The sequence below is a fragment of the Miniopterus schreibersii genome (genome assembly GCF_964146895.1).
Source record: "Miniopterus schreibersii genome assembly, chromosome: 2".
NCBI lineage: Eukaryota > Metazoa > Chordata > Mammalia > Chiroptera > Miniopteridae > Miniopterus > Miniopterus schreibersii.
Genome location: NC_138102.1, coordinates 20,697,984 through 20,710,815, shown reverse-complemented (window position 1 = coordinate 20,710,815; position 12,832 = coordinate 20,697,984). Strand labels below are relative to the sequence as shown.

At 45.9% G+C, this 12,832-nt stretch overlaps 1 protein-coding gene across 3 annotated transcripts in view; it reads right to left on the bottom strand.

Annotated features, from left to right (window-relative positions):
- The window catches only part of PLEKHA2 (pleckstrin homology domain containing A2), a 69,056-nt gene that overhangs the window by 27,255 nt on the left and 28,969 nt on the right, over window positions 1–12,832 (bottom strand). For all 3 annotated transcript variants that reach the window (XM_081129346.1, XM_081129344.1, XM_081129345.1), the window contains exon 3: window positions 3,456–3,512. In XM_081129346.1, coding sequence (XP_080985472.1) covers window positions 3,456–3,512 — 57 coding nt within the window. The remainder of the gene's footprint in view (window positions 1–3,455; window positions 3,513–12,832) is intronic.

Below are 12,832 nucleotides of genomic sequence, written 5' to 3'. Positions count from 1 at the left end.
TCCTGATTAGCAAAGCCAGAGTGAAATTAATAGTCCCTTTCTTATGGTCACAGAATGGCAAAGAGAAGAAAATGAAATTATATCTACCAATGCTGTGCCCCTCAAAGAGAAGAGCCAAGGTGGGGAGGGTCTCATTTACTATGGACAGGTGGCTCTGGCCTCCTCCTGACATCCTGGAGACACTGGAAACAGAATCCTTAGCCCCTGGGAAGTATAACCCCTCTCCCCACAACCCCATATGTTGGTGATCAGGCCAGGCTGTGCAGCCTCCGTCAGACATAGTAAAGGATCCAAAGATCCTGAAGAAGTATGGTTGACAGGCTGACTAGCGAGGGCAGCCAAGTGCAACCATCTGCATGCCCTGAGGTGGCCTCAATTGAGTACCTGCACAACTGTGGTTGACTGGTGGATCCTGGGTTATGCAAGCAGTGAGAGGAGGTCAGGGGTATGAGTGGGGAATGAGCAAGGGTCACCTGGAGAGTGACGCAGACGAGGCTGCTCCACAGTGACACACACTCAAAGGAACTTGTTCTTATCAGATGAAACACAGACCACAGGAGCAGCCAGCTCATCAGTGGCAGAGCTCTGCTAGCCAGCCCCACCCTGCCTGTCCTTGGCCGGAAGTGGAGCTGGGGCCCCCCTGGCACAGACAGCAGCTGCAGAACGAGGTCTTGGAGCTCTGAGGCAGCGCTGCCCCAGGGGCCAGGGTAGCCCTGCCCTACAAAGTGGCATCAAGGGCAGGGAAAGAGAAGCAGCAGTCGCCTACACAGAATGACTAGAGGGACTCTAAGCTGGGGCCTCTGAGCCAGTGAAGGGTTCAATGAGCCCTGAAGTTACAGGCAAAATCATCATGTGTACATGCATACATACTTCACCTGGAAAATGAGACCACGCTTTTCATCAGACTCTTCAAAGGATCCATGACTCACCCCAAAAGTTAGGAATGTGGCCCGGTGAAAAAAGATTCATTTGATGTTAACCCCCAGAAGAAATTTATCTGCTGAGACGGATTCCCCATGGTCAACTGAGGGCCCAACTTTTATAAATTATAAGAGTCTAGCGCGTGCATCTGCTGACAGGGGCCTCTCACATAATCTGTATACCCGGAATAACCCCAGACTGAGTTCTTGGCTTCCTGAACTATGCCCTCCTCGTTTAAGCTGAGTCAACTATTATAAGAGAGTTCCTGGTTTTGTCTTTGGAACAACGGACTGAGACCTGCCCCATCCAATCAAAACTACACGATGATATCCTCATTTGCACTGAAGCCGACCGATTAGAACTGCCCCACAGCAGTCAATCAGGATACATAATGCCTATGAACTGGGACTGCATGCTGTGTTCCAATGAGAACTGTACAAATTGGGCATACCTCGTTCACATAACACGGATCTAACTGGGAACCTGGTGGGGAACTTTCTCTATAAGAGATGGCACACTTAGTTTCTGTCAGAAGCTACATCTCCCCAGCTTGCAAACCATTCATGTGAATGAAGTCTCTCCTTTTTCTAATATTCTTTTTGGGAGTTTTTGTTGACAGGAACCCACTGTTCTAGAAAGGTCTTCCTCATAGTTACTGAGGGCAAGGCCCTGACAAAACAGGACACAAGCTAGGACTGGGGCAGTGGGGCTGGCTGTGTAGAAGGGCCTTCGGGCAAAGTGCGAAGGTGGGTGGCACCAAAGGCCAGCATCAATTGTCTTCTAGTTTGCCCAAAAACTGGTTCTGCTGCCACTGCTGCCCTGGATAACATCAAGTCAAGAACTTTCATCTCTGTTGACCTCTCTGAAGGATCCCACTTTCCCAACACTAGCCCTCACGAAAGAGAGATGGAAGAGCACCCCTGCAAGAGACCACACATACACCACAAGGCCACAAGGCAGGCTGACTCTGTGGTTAAGCCCTTTAGTCTGGGAGGGAATACCTAGGGATTTATATGAAATAACCTGGAACACTGTATGTGATGCTGGTACCACAGCTTAATGTTTTTCTGGGAAAACCTCTGCATACTGGCATTGGATCAGGCAGGAGTTAAAGGCCCTCAGCTCTGTGTAACCTGACCCATGGCAGCTGTGGGTTTTGCAAAAGGCCCATCCAGGCCTGTCTTAAAAGGTTCATCCTTTTGAGGCCACCTTCAAAGCTGAGAATTCTAAAAAAAAAAAAAAAAAAAAAAAAAAATCTTCCCAAACCCTCTGAAACAGGCAGGTTTTTGGGGTTTCATTAATATTGAGGTTCTCTGCTCCCCCCTCTCTGAATTCTCTTTCTCTGAACCTCCTAGAGAAATGACCTAATGAGCTCACAGCAAGTCTGGACAGGAGAGGGGGAGCCCAAGCCTTTGGCCTGCCTGGTCCCGGAGGCAGCCGCCTTTCTTGCCACAAGGCAGACACAAAGCTAAACTTTCAAAAGCCCTTCCCTCTGCCCCCAGCTGTGTCTCCTAGACTGTCTGCAGCCCTTGCAGCCGCCACTCACCCTCTGACCAGCTGAGATGGAGGACTGAACCCAAGGACTCCCAAAACTTGTTACAAAAGGAGCCAGGAGCCACTCTATGATCCAATCCACCCCATCTCAACTCCCTGAGGGTGGGAGAACCTAGACAAGGAAACAGGTCCCCGAGAGGCCTGAAGTGAGGGGTACATGGGGAGAGCAGGACTTCCGGAGCCTTAGTACTGGCTGGGCGCCACCTGGCTCTCCTCACTGGACAAAGAGTTCCTCTTTCTGGTGAGGCTCTAAATCCCCTGACCATTTTTATCACTGCTGCATCATGGGTCAGCCCTGGGGCCTGCTCCAGGGAGGGGCCTCTAAAAGAAGCTGAATTCTGCAGCTACATGTGGGCATCATCCATCAGTCCCTTCCTCAGGTCTCAGCACCAACGAGGGGCTGCTCTCACCCTTTCTGCACAAACTGGACCAGGGGGTGGCCTGCCGGACTCCACAGCAGTTATCTGGCTGCTGCATGGTTTCCTGGTACACCTGAGTACCTTCTCAGGGCATTCTCAGCCTTTCCTCCACAGTATCCTGTCAGCTGATAGATAAAATTCCAGTGCAGTCCCAACTCTTTCTGAGCTGCTCCTGTTTAATTATACCCTTTGGGAGAATCCTTTGCAGTCACTGGGGGTTTTTTGGTTGTTGTTTCTGTGTTCCTCCTTGTCCTAATTACAAAAAAGGTCATGTCCCACTCCTACCCCCACCACCGATAGCTCCTTTGCTGGAGCTGAGAGAGCACTGCTGACTGATGTGTCCCCGGAGAAAGAGGCTGCAGGCCCCCTCCAAGAACCTGCTGACCACGCTCCACCCACTTCTGGTCAGCAGCAGAGCTTCCACAGGCAGCACTGAGGAAGGGGGAGCTGCCCATGCAACACCCCCAAATGCTAACACCCAAAGGATCTGACACTTCCTGTTGTTTAGATACTAAACCTACTTACAGAATACGAATTCCCAGAGCTCCAGGCCAACATTACCTTCGAGATGTAGGTCAGCTGCAAAGATCCAACAGCTCCTGCCCCAATTGCCAGATTCTGAAAAAAAAATATGTTTTCCATTTTAAGAAAGATGCTACGTGAGGCCATGGAAACAACACTAAGAAATAGGAGACCATGCTTCTAGTTCTGTTTATGCCACTTACTGGCTTTGCAACCTTGAGCAAGTCACTTACCCATTCTTTAGCTCACTTTCCTCCTCTATAAAACATTGAGCATTCTTGACATTATGTGGGTATTAATGTTACCCAGGGCCTTATGTATTACAGAGAGGTATTCTAGTACAGTGGGCAAAAGTGTGGGCTCCACCATTTGGCTACAAGGAAGTTCCTTAGCCACTAATCTTCAGTTTTCCCTTCTGATAACAACAGTACCTGCCTCACAAAGCAGTTGTAAGAATGAGTGAGTACATTTAGGAGCACTTGGCACATGGATGACTCTTAACAAGTGTTAGCTACTATATTTTTCTGTCCTGACTAATCTGATCCCCTTGTTGGCTTGGTCCTGTTTTATGCCACTTCAAATTCTTTTCATAATAAATAGGGTACAGATTCACACAATACAGCAATAAAAAGTATAGCTGTTCAGTCTATTTCACAGGACTGTTATGATGTCCATACACCATAAAACACAAAGTCAATATACTATTAAAACAGCAAGAAGTTCACAGGCACCTTGTGTGGCGCTATTTACATTGGCAATCTCTTTGGCTTTCTAATTTCTCCATTGTCATAAACAAAGCAATGACACAGGGATGGGAGCATCACAAAGAAATGGCCAAGAAATCACAGTTGTAGAGTTTCTCACCTATAACTTGGAAAATCCACTCCCCCATGAACCTTAGAACCTGTCCATAGTTCCCAGTACCCTCTTAAACTGTTTCCATAAACCTTAAAGAATAACCTGGAAGCCCCCATTACCTGGGTTGTGACAAAGCACTAAACAAGGTGGATCTTGGATGATGGGAATTTATAAATTTCCTAATGGGTTAACAGTAAAATGACCTCTCATTCTGGGAGATGGCCCTTAAGAAATATCTCAGATAAGAGGGAAGAGTCCTTCTAAGCCCAATTATTTAAATTAATATACATCACTTGAAGCAAATGTAATGTGTGAAATGTCCTAATCACAAGAAAATAGACTGGAATAATACCATCCACGCTAAAAGGATTCTCAGAGCCTTAGAATTTTAGAGTAAGAGATCTAGAAAGAATATCTCCCCCCTTTTGCAAATGAGGCCATAGGTCTAAAAGCTGCCTTTCAGTAGCTAGATGAGCATTTCAATGATGGATGATTTGCTTTACATATTTTTTTCAATTATACGGTGATGGCATTTTGTTTTATTTTTTTAGGAAACCTCTATTGGGTAAAGAGAGATAGGCCTTAGAGCCCCTAAGTCAGCATTCAGAAAGGAGCCCCAGGACCCCAGGAGGCCTGTGAGCAGCTGACTGCCCTAGAGGGGAACGTAAACCATGCTGGGCAGACACTCAGCAATTTGGGGAGTGAGGTCGTCACAAGCAGGCCCAGGTCTGCATGGATTCCAGAAACACTCAGAGCCACAGGCCTCTGCTGGACACTGAGCACCTCCTCCACCCCGAGCCCCCCCTCTTACACTTGAAGAAAGTCACTTGTGAGTGAAGAGATTTGTCCAAGGTAACATAATTAGTGGCAGAGCCTGAACTACAATTCAGGTCTCCTAACTTCCACCCCTATGTCCTAGAAGCAACATTGTCATTTTAAAAAGCTTGAGCTGTTGGAATTCTAGCTTTAGGACATGACTGCCTTATGACTGTGTGCAATGAGAAGCCCAGTTGCATAGCTTGTTGGGAGAGTGACGTGAAAATACATAGAGAGAGCTGAGCTGTGGCGGTTCCTATCTCCAACCCGTATGCTAATTACAAGATGCAGATGCCAAGTCTCAGGGCTGGTCTTGCACAACTCAGTCTCCTGACCCCAAACCACAACCCAGAGGCCTCCAGGGCCCTATCTTGAATTATGAGTGATGAAGTGGGATTTGGGGAACCATTCGGACACTAACCCAAGTGCAATGACAGATAGAAGCTGATCAGATTTCAATGACTTCACCCTCTCCACCCTCCACAGTTGCTCCACCCTTGGTCTTCCACTCCAGAGAGGGGACAGCAGTTCTCCAGGCCCAGTTACCCGGGGGGTGAGGGTATCCTTACTCCCTTCACCCACAGCCCACCCACAGTCTGATCCTAGGCTCACGTGCACCTCCTCTCCACCATGAGAAGCCAGGAAAATATGACGCATGTCTGAAAAAGCAGTTCCCCCCCACCCAGAGGGAAATGAATGACAGGCGAAAACAGCCCCAGGATCACTGAGGCCCTGACCCAGAGTGACAGCTCAGTGTCCACTCCAATTACTGGATGTAGAAAATTAATTATGACAGCTCCCTGCCAGGACAGCAGCCCCAGGCAGATACTTCTTACTCAAGGAAGAATGTGCCAACATGCCCGAGTTGTGAGGGCCTCGGCAGCCAGATGTCAGGGTAGGAACACCAGGAAACAGCACCTGGGGAAGGGCAGGGTGTCGGAGACTAGCAAACTGTCTCACCTGCCACAGCCACGTCTCCTCTAGGGAAAGGACCAGAGAGCCCACCATCAGGAAGCCTGCTTCGCTGACTGCAGCCTGCCCTGACCACACCCCCCACTCACTGAGTTCACATACACCAACCCTTCTCTAACTCTGCTGCACATCAAAATCTCCTGGGGAGCTCGTTTTAAAAGGCCCAGGCTCGAGCCTCACCCGAAAAACACTGAATCAGAATCCAGTAGTATGTGGGCAGAACATGAACATTTTTTCAGTGTTCCCAAGTGATCCCTCAATAGGCCCAAGTTTGAGAACAACTAATCTACATGACAAAATCTAGCCCTGGATTCTGTATTGGAGGATATTTTTCTGTAAGTTTCTTTTCTTACTAGATTTCAAACACATGGGGGACATAAGTAGAATTTTATTCCTCTACACAGAGGAATAAAAGTGTTTAAATGAAAACACTATTTGTATGGTAGTTAAGTTCCCAAACCAGTCCATGAACGCCTGCTACCCTCATAGAGAACTGGAAGGCGACATTGGCAAAAAGTGTTTCTTCGGGAAGACTTGTTCATGTTTTGAACTTGGGTGTCACTTAACTTTGAAGTTCCCACGACCTGGAGCAGGTTTCCTGTGGGAGAGGAATAGGTAGAGGGGGCATGAAAGGATTGAGCCCCAACTAAAAAGGGGTCAAAGACTTGGGACGAGGGAGCCGAGGAATGGGCTAGGAAGAGGGGCTGGAAGCATCTGAGATGAGAGCACTTGAGAAGACAGGGTATGGAGACAGGTTGCAGGGAAGGCTGCTATGTGAATTACCTGGGAAGGTTTCTTTAAAAACTAGTATCAGGCTTCCTCTCCACGTATTAACTGATCTGTGGTAGGGCCCAGGCACCTGTATGTTTTTAAAGGTCCCTGGAGATTCCTCTGTGCCACTAGGTTTGAGGACCACTGCTGTAGACACCGGTTGGACCTGCTGGCTCTGCACTGGAGACACAGCAGTTGGTGAAAGAAAGGGCCATGGCCCAGCCACAGCCCAGCCACAGCCACAGCCCACAGAGTGACCGTGGCTGCTGCACCAGCAGTAAATAGGGATGTGGAAGAGGAGAGCAGGGCAGTGAGCAGGGAGAGGGAGGGATTCAAAGTGCATGCGTGGCTGGCAGCAACTGCATGTGAAAATGTCTGTAAGTCAGGAGCCACCTGTACATTCTGGGACTTCTAAATTTTCAGCAACAACTTGGGCACAAGGCAGGTTCCTCTTAAATGATGGCTTTATGAAGACACTGCCATCACCTTGCTTTTTGCTCAAGTGTTCTTCTACCACCAAGGATCTCCCCATGAGTGGAAAGCATAGAGTTGTTTCTTTTCCATCCTCAAGAAAGGACTTGAGGTGCCCACATAGAGATGTGATATGCCTCCCATGGTAAGCCTTCTTTCTAGAAGCAACATTATTTCTTCTTGTTGAAATAGAAAAATTTCCTCATCTTCTAGTGAGAGTAACAAGAAGCACAGAAAGGACCAGAAGACCTAACTATGGATTCATAAATTCACAGAATGTCAGCACTAAAAGGTTCTGTTGATCCCTTGTCATTCACCACATGAGTTGTTGAAGGCTCAACCTGCAGAAATGACTTCCTCAAGGAGCAGAGAGAAGACAGAGCTCATTACTCCTACCACCAATCTGCTGCTTTGACAGAGCACACCTTGAGAGAGGAAGAAAGAAACAGAAATATATTTAGAGTCTATTATGCACCAGGCCTGCTGCTAGGTACTTTTGCACATGGTCACTTAATCCTAAAAATCCCATTTTACAGATGAAGAAACTAAGGATTGAGTACGTGAAGCAACCTGCCCAAGGTAACACTGGTACTGAGTAGTTAGGCTGGTGGCAGAACCCAACCCTTCCTGATTCTGAAATCTCACACACTTTCCTTTCTTCCATGCCACCTCCCATGAGACAATCCTTCAAGTGTACAAGGACCTGCTCATTATCAAGAGTTGATTATCAATGAAAGGTAAATACAGGAGCAGGACAAGCAGGGTTACACCAAAAGAGGCCCTGTAGGGTTGCCCAAGCTGGGCAGGGCAAGAACTAGTCAAACTGGCTCATAGGTACCAAACTCCAAAAGATCAGGAATTCAGAGTGGAAAGGAGGAAGGAGAGATGCTGGTGCCCTCTTACCTTCTCTTCTATCCCTCCAGGGTTCCCAGCAGACAGCAAGGAACACAGCAGGCAGTCAAAACTAGCTTGCTGGTCAACTAGTGGGAGGAAGAAGAGAAGGCATGTGGAAACCCCACAGCTAAGCATGAGCCAGCATGACTGCCCATGGGCTGAAACCACACTCAAACCACCAAAAGCAGAGGCCAGACACAGACTCTCAGAAAAGGACTTGCCTAAGAAGAGCGGTATCATTGGAATGGAGGGGAAAGCACAATTCCCTCTGCCCCACATTCCACAGCCCTCCGGGCAGCAGGAGGGAAGCACCAAAGGAAACTAGCCGAGCTGTTCCCAGGCTTCACCTGCTGCTCTGGCCTCAAATGCATCTCCCCTCCACCCTGGAGCTCCACTGTCTGACACTAACTGGAAGAAAGGTGACATGTCCATGGCTACTCTCTCCATTCTCCAGGTCAAAGAGATGTGTCTAATCTTTCCCTTCCAGAAAAGTCAGCTCTATATCATAAACTGCTTCTGTGTTGCTGTAATGCTCTCATTCTATTATGCGGATGTCTCTTTCTTGTTGACACGCACCAGCACCGGCTTTGGCCAGGATGGACTTCACGATGTGGGAGTCTCTCAGCCACCACATTCCCAGCTCTCTCGCTTCCTCTTCCTATCCTGGTGACAGTGACCTAAAGACATGGTCAAAGGCCTGGGCTCTAGATAATCTCCAGAACACATACAGGTTCCAAGAATTCAACCACTGGCCACCTAAATGTTTCTGAAACCTTAAACTCAATAAGTCAACTACTTCACTCCTTTCCTCTACTTGGCCTCCTCCACATTTACCTCAAACTCAATCATCATTTCTCCTCCACCCTCTAACTGGTTCCCTCCCCAACTTCTCCATCCGTCAGCAACTCCACATTCTCTCCCAGTCAAGCAGGCATTAAACCTTTGACTACTCTACTTCACCCTCAGTCAGTCACCAGGCCATCCATGGACTTTAAGTCTGTCCCTTCTACTCCATTCCCACCACACCACCACCACAGACACATAAGGAAGCTGTAGGACAAATTCCTTGCTGTCTTCTCCGACTCCAGGCTCTCCCCACTTCCCTGTCCACCTCATGTCACTGCCACAACAAGCTTCCTTCACAAATATCTCTATCAACATCTAATTTGACAAACTCTAGAGTTTATCAGAGCACTTTCACATACTTTACTTTATTTACTCTTCACAGCAACTATGTCAGAGATAGAGATCATTCGTATCATTCCCCATATTTTACAGATGAGGACAAGAGGTTCAAAACAATGGATGCTTCCCTAATTAATGTATTCATCAAGTTGTCCTTGATATAACTAATAAAATGGGCTCCAAAGCAAAATCTAATATGCAGTCCTGCTCCCAAACATGCAAGAGCCTGCTTTTCCTTAGGGGCATTATTTTAATAATAAAATGGCATTCTTGTATATAAATAGATAAATAAAATATTTAAAAATAGATGCATAAATAGATGTAGTAAATAAATGCTAAAGGTGGAAAGCTAAAGCAAAACATAACAATATAACCAAAGACAAATTTTAAGAAAACTTAGAACAGTCATCACTGTGGTTTTGCATTAGTAAAACCCCTGCTAAATTTCATAGCTTCTATCCCTTTAGCTGCTTGGACTCTAATACCATGTAGTGCTATTAACATGATTGCCCCAAAGTGCTTCTTCGCTTTTACTTCTATTTAATTCAGACATAGTACACCTTGTTATAAAAACAAGAATTGTTTTAAAAAATAAGATTACTAAAGAAAACACATAAAACAAAATTGCACTTACAGTATTTTATGTTAATCCTCAAGAAGTTCTCACATAATTTTAACTCTTAAAACATTAAGTTTAATAATAATTCACCCTTAGCAGAATTTGCATGTATGTATGTAGCTATCTATTTATTTATTTTAATTTGCATTTTAGTTAAAGTACAGATCTGTTGCTCAAAATCTTCTTTGGGGATATTTCCCCCCCAAAGGAATTCTGCATTCTTACTCTAACACAATAACAGACAAAAGCACGCCAGAAATCCTACTTAACCTTTGAAATCATGTGTCACATAGATAGCTAACACACCAATTACACAAAATCCATGAATTAAAACCACTTTGCCCAAACAATTGTTGAAGATCTGAGAGTCAGCACGATGCCTGTATATACAGAGAGTATCTCTAGACAGATAGACAAGAAACTGGTAATACTGGCTGCCTCTGGCCAGGGGAATATGTACCTAGGGAACAGGAGTGGGAGGGAAAAAGCTGTCACTACATCAGCATTGCCACATTTCAAATTTTGTACCATGTGCATTTATTGGCCAGTTTTGGGGGGAGTTATTTTGTTTGTTTTTTAAATCCTCGCCCAAGGATATTTTTTCCCATTGCTTTTCAGAGAGAGTGGAAGGGGGAAAGAGAGAAACATTGATGTGAGAGAGGTATTTTGATCAGTTGCCTCCCACACACACCCCGAGCAGGGCCAGGGTTCAAGCCTGCAGTGGAGGTTCGCCCTTGGCCAGAATTACACCCGGGACTCTTCAATCCCCTTCAGTCTGTCGGCCAACATTCTAACCACTGAGCCAAACCAGCAAGGGCTTTATTGGCCAGTTTTTAAAGACAGTTATCTTACTGGTTCTTGGCATTTTGACAAGGTGAAGCATATTTGACAAAAATCTTTTAAATATTGTTAGATTTCAGCCAAATTTGCTCAAGAAGGTTTCTGATACAGAAAATGCTATTTAAAAAAATTCTCATTTGTTGCCTAGCTTTTAAGACAAAACTATTGTCCATTATACATTAGGTATTAATATAATTTCCTACCACTCTTCCACATGCTTTCTACTAAAATGCAGCTAAATATTCATCTTTTTGTCAACCCAGCTAAAGCTCTTTGCCCCTTTCAATGGAAAGAACTGCTTTCAGCTTATTTTTTTTAAAAAGCAAAAAGCGAAAGGTTTTTATTGAGGCCCCACAAATATCAGGAGAAATGCAGAGATGCAATTTTTTTATATATATTATGGGTACTTTGTTCCAAAATTCACATTATGGCCTTTGAAAAGTAAAAGCATCTGAGCATTATTTGGTCAAAGAGAAAAAATATATTTTATAGAGTAAATTTGACAGGAACAACAATCTAGTGCAACACTGTTTTTTATGCTTCTGTTTATCCTTTGTTTGGGGCTGTATAATTTAGTCTTACAATTACTTAGCCAAGCGGACATTAGATGGGCAGAATGTAAGCATTGCTATGCAACTAAAACATGGTTAGTTACTCTGTAGGTCATGGTCATAAAGGAGAGAAGCCTTATTAAGGAATTTCATCCCCTCTCTCATGATAGGGACCAGCATTAAATTAAAATACAAATACCAGTACCATCATATCATAGAAATGTTTTAAGGAAAATCCAGCCAATGTTTGTTTCTATTCAAGAATTATTTACGTGCTTGATATTGTCAGGATATTGATTTTTAAATGCATTAGCGAAATCAGTGGCCATAATCAATAATATTGAAACTTTCCATTTAAAGGGGTTCTTTTTAGCTAATGGGTTTCATCCTATCAGTTTGGTGTCAGCAGTGCCTGTATTAAAAAACCGTGATTCCTTAATGATCACATCAAAACTGAATTCTGGCAGGCATTCAAGGCTCTACCAGGACCACAGAGGCTGCCCCCTAACATGCACCCACGAGACGTCCGGGGAACAGACACGGTTGCTGGCTCCCCATCTGTGATGTTTTGCTGCACTCACAACAGCCAGCACTTGTAGCTCTATTTTGCAGGGCTGCCATCAGGCCACGGGAACCGCTTTGCCCACATCTGTAGAGTCAGAACCAGTGACTGTCCAGCGGGGCACATGGAAGCCCAGCCCCCTTGGGACAACTCTCAAGGCCTCACGTACTGTCAGCCTCCCTGAAGCTTTGGGCTAAGGCCCACCTACCCTCTGCAGACTTCTCCTGAGCTCACACCCTTGCCTGGCTTCCTCCCCTTCCCTGCCCTGCCCCCAGCACACTTGACAGGGGAACATTTCCTTAATAAAAACTTGCCACAGATCCTTGTCTCGGGCCTTCTGGGGAACCAGACCTTAACTACCCTCTAACCAGGCAAGCTCACCTTCCCTCCTTGGTGCTGCCCTGCTCCATCAGGACTGAAAGTGCCCTCCTCCTCCCCTTCCTCCAGGGTGCTTATCAATCAAATGACATATTGTAAGTGAAAACACTTCAAACCCATAAAGTGCTCTACAAATGTGAACCACTGTAGTAATCACCTCCAGATTTGGATTTAGTGCTACCCACTCCATAAAGGGGTGCCCTGCAGCTCTCCCTGCCATATTTTTACTTAATCATCTATCTCCCCAGCTACAACGTGAGCTCCATGAAGGTGAAGACAACTTAGTGGCAGAGCCAGGGTCTGATCCTTGATCTCGTCTCCCAGGCCTGAGAATGTCCCACCTAAGACTCCACCTCCAGGTCCTCCTCGTGCCCCGGTGGGCCGCGGCAGGGAACACTGCAACCCTTTCTCCTTCAACCAAAATACTGGCATTTCGGCAGTTCAACTTACTGATATGCTATCCTGCTATAAAGATGGACTTGGATTTTCCGCACTATAG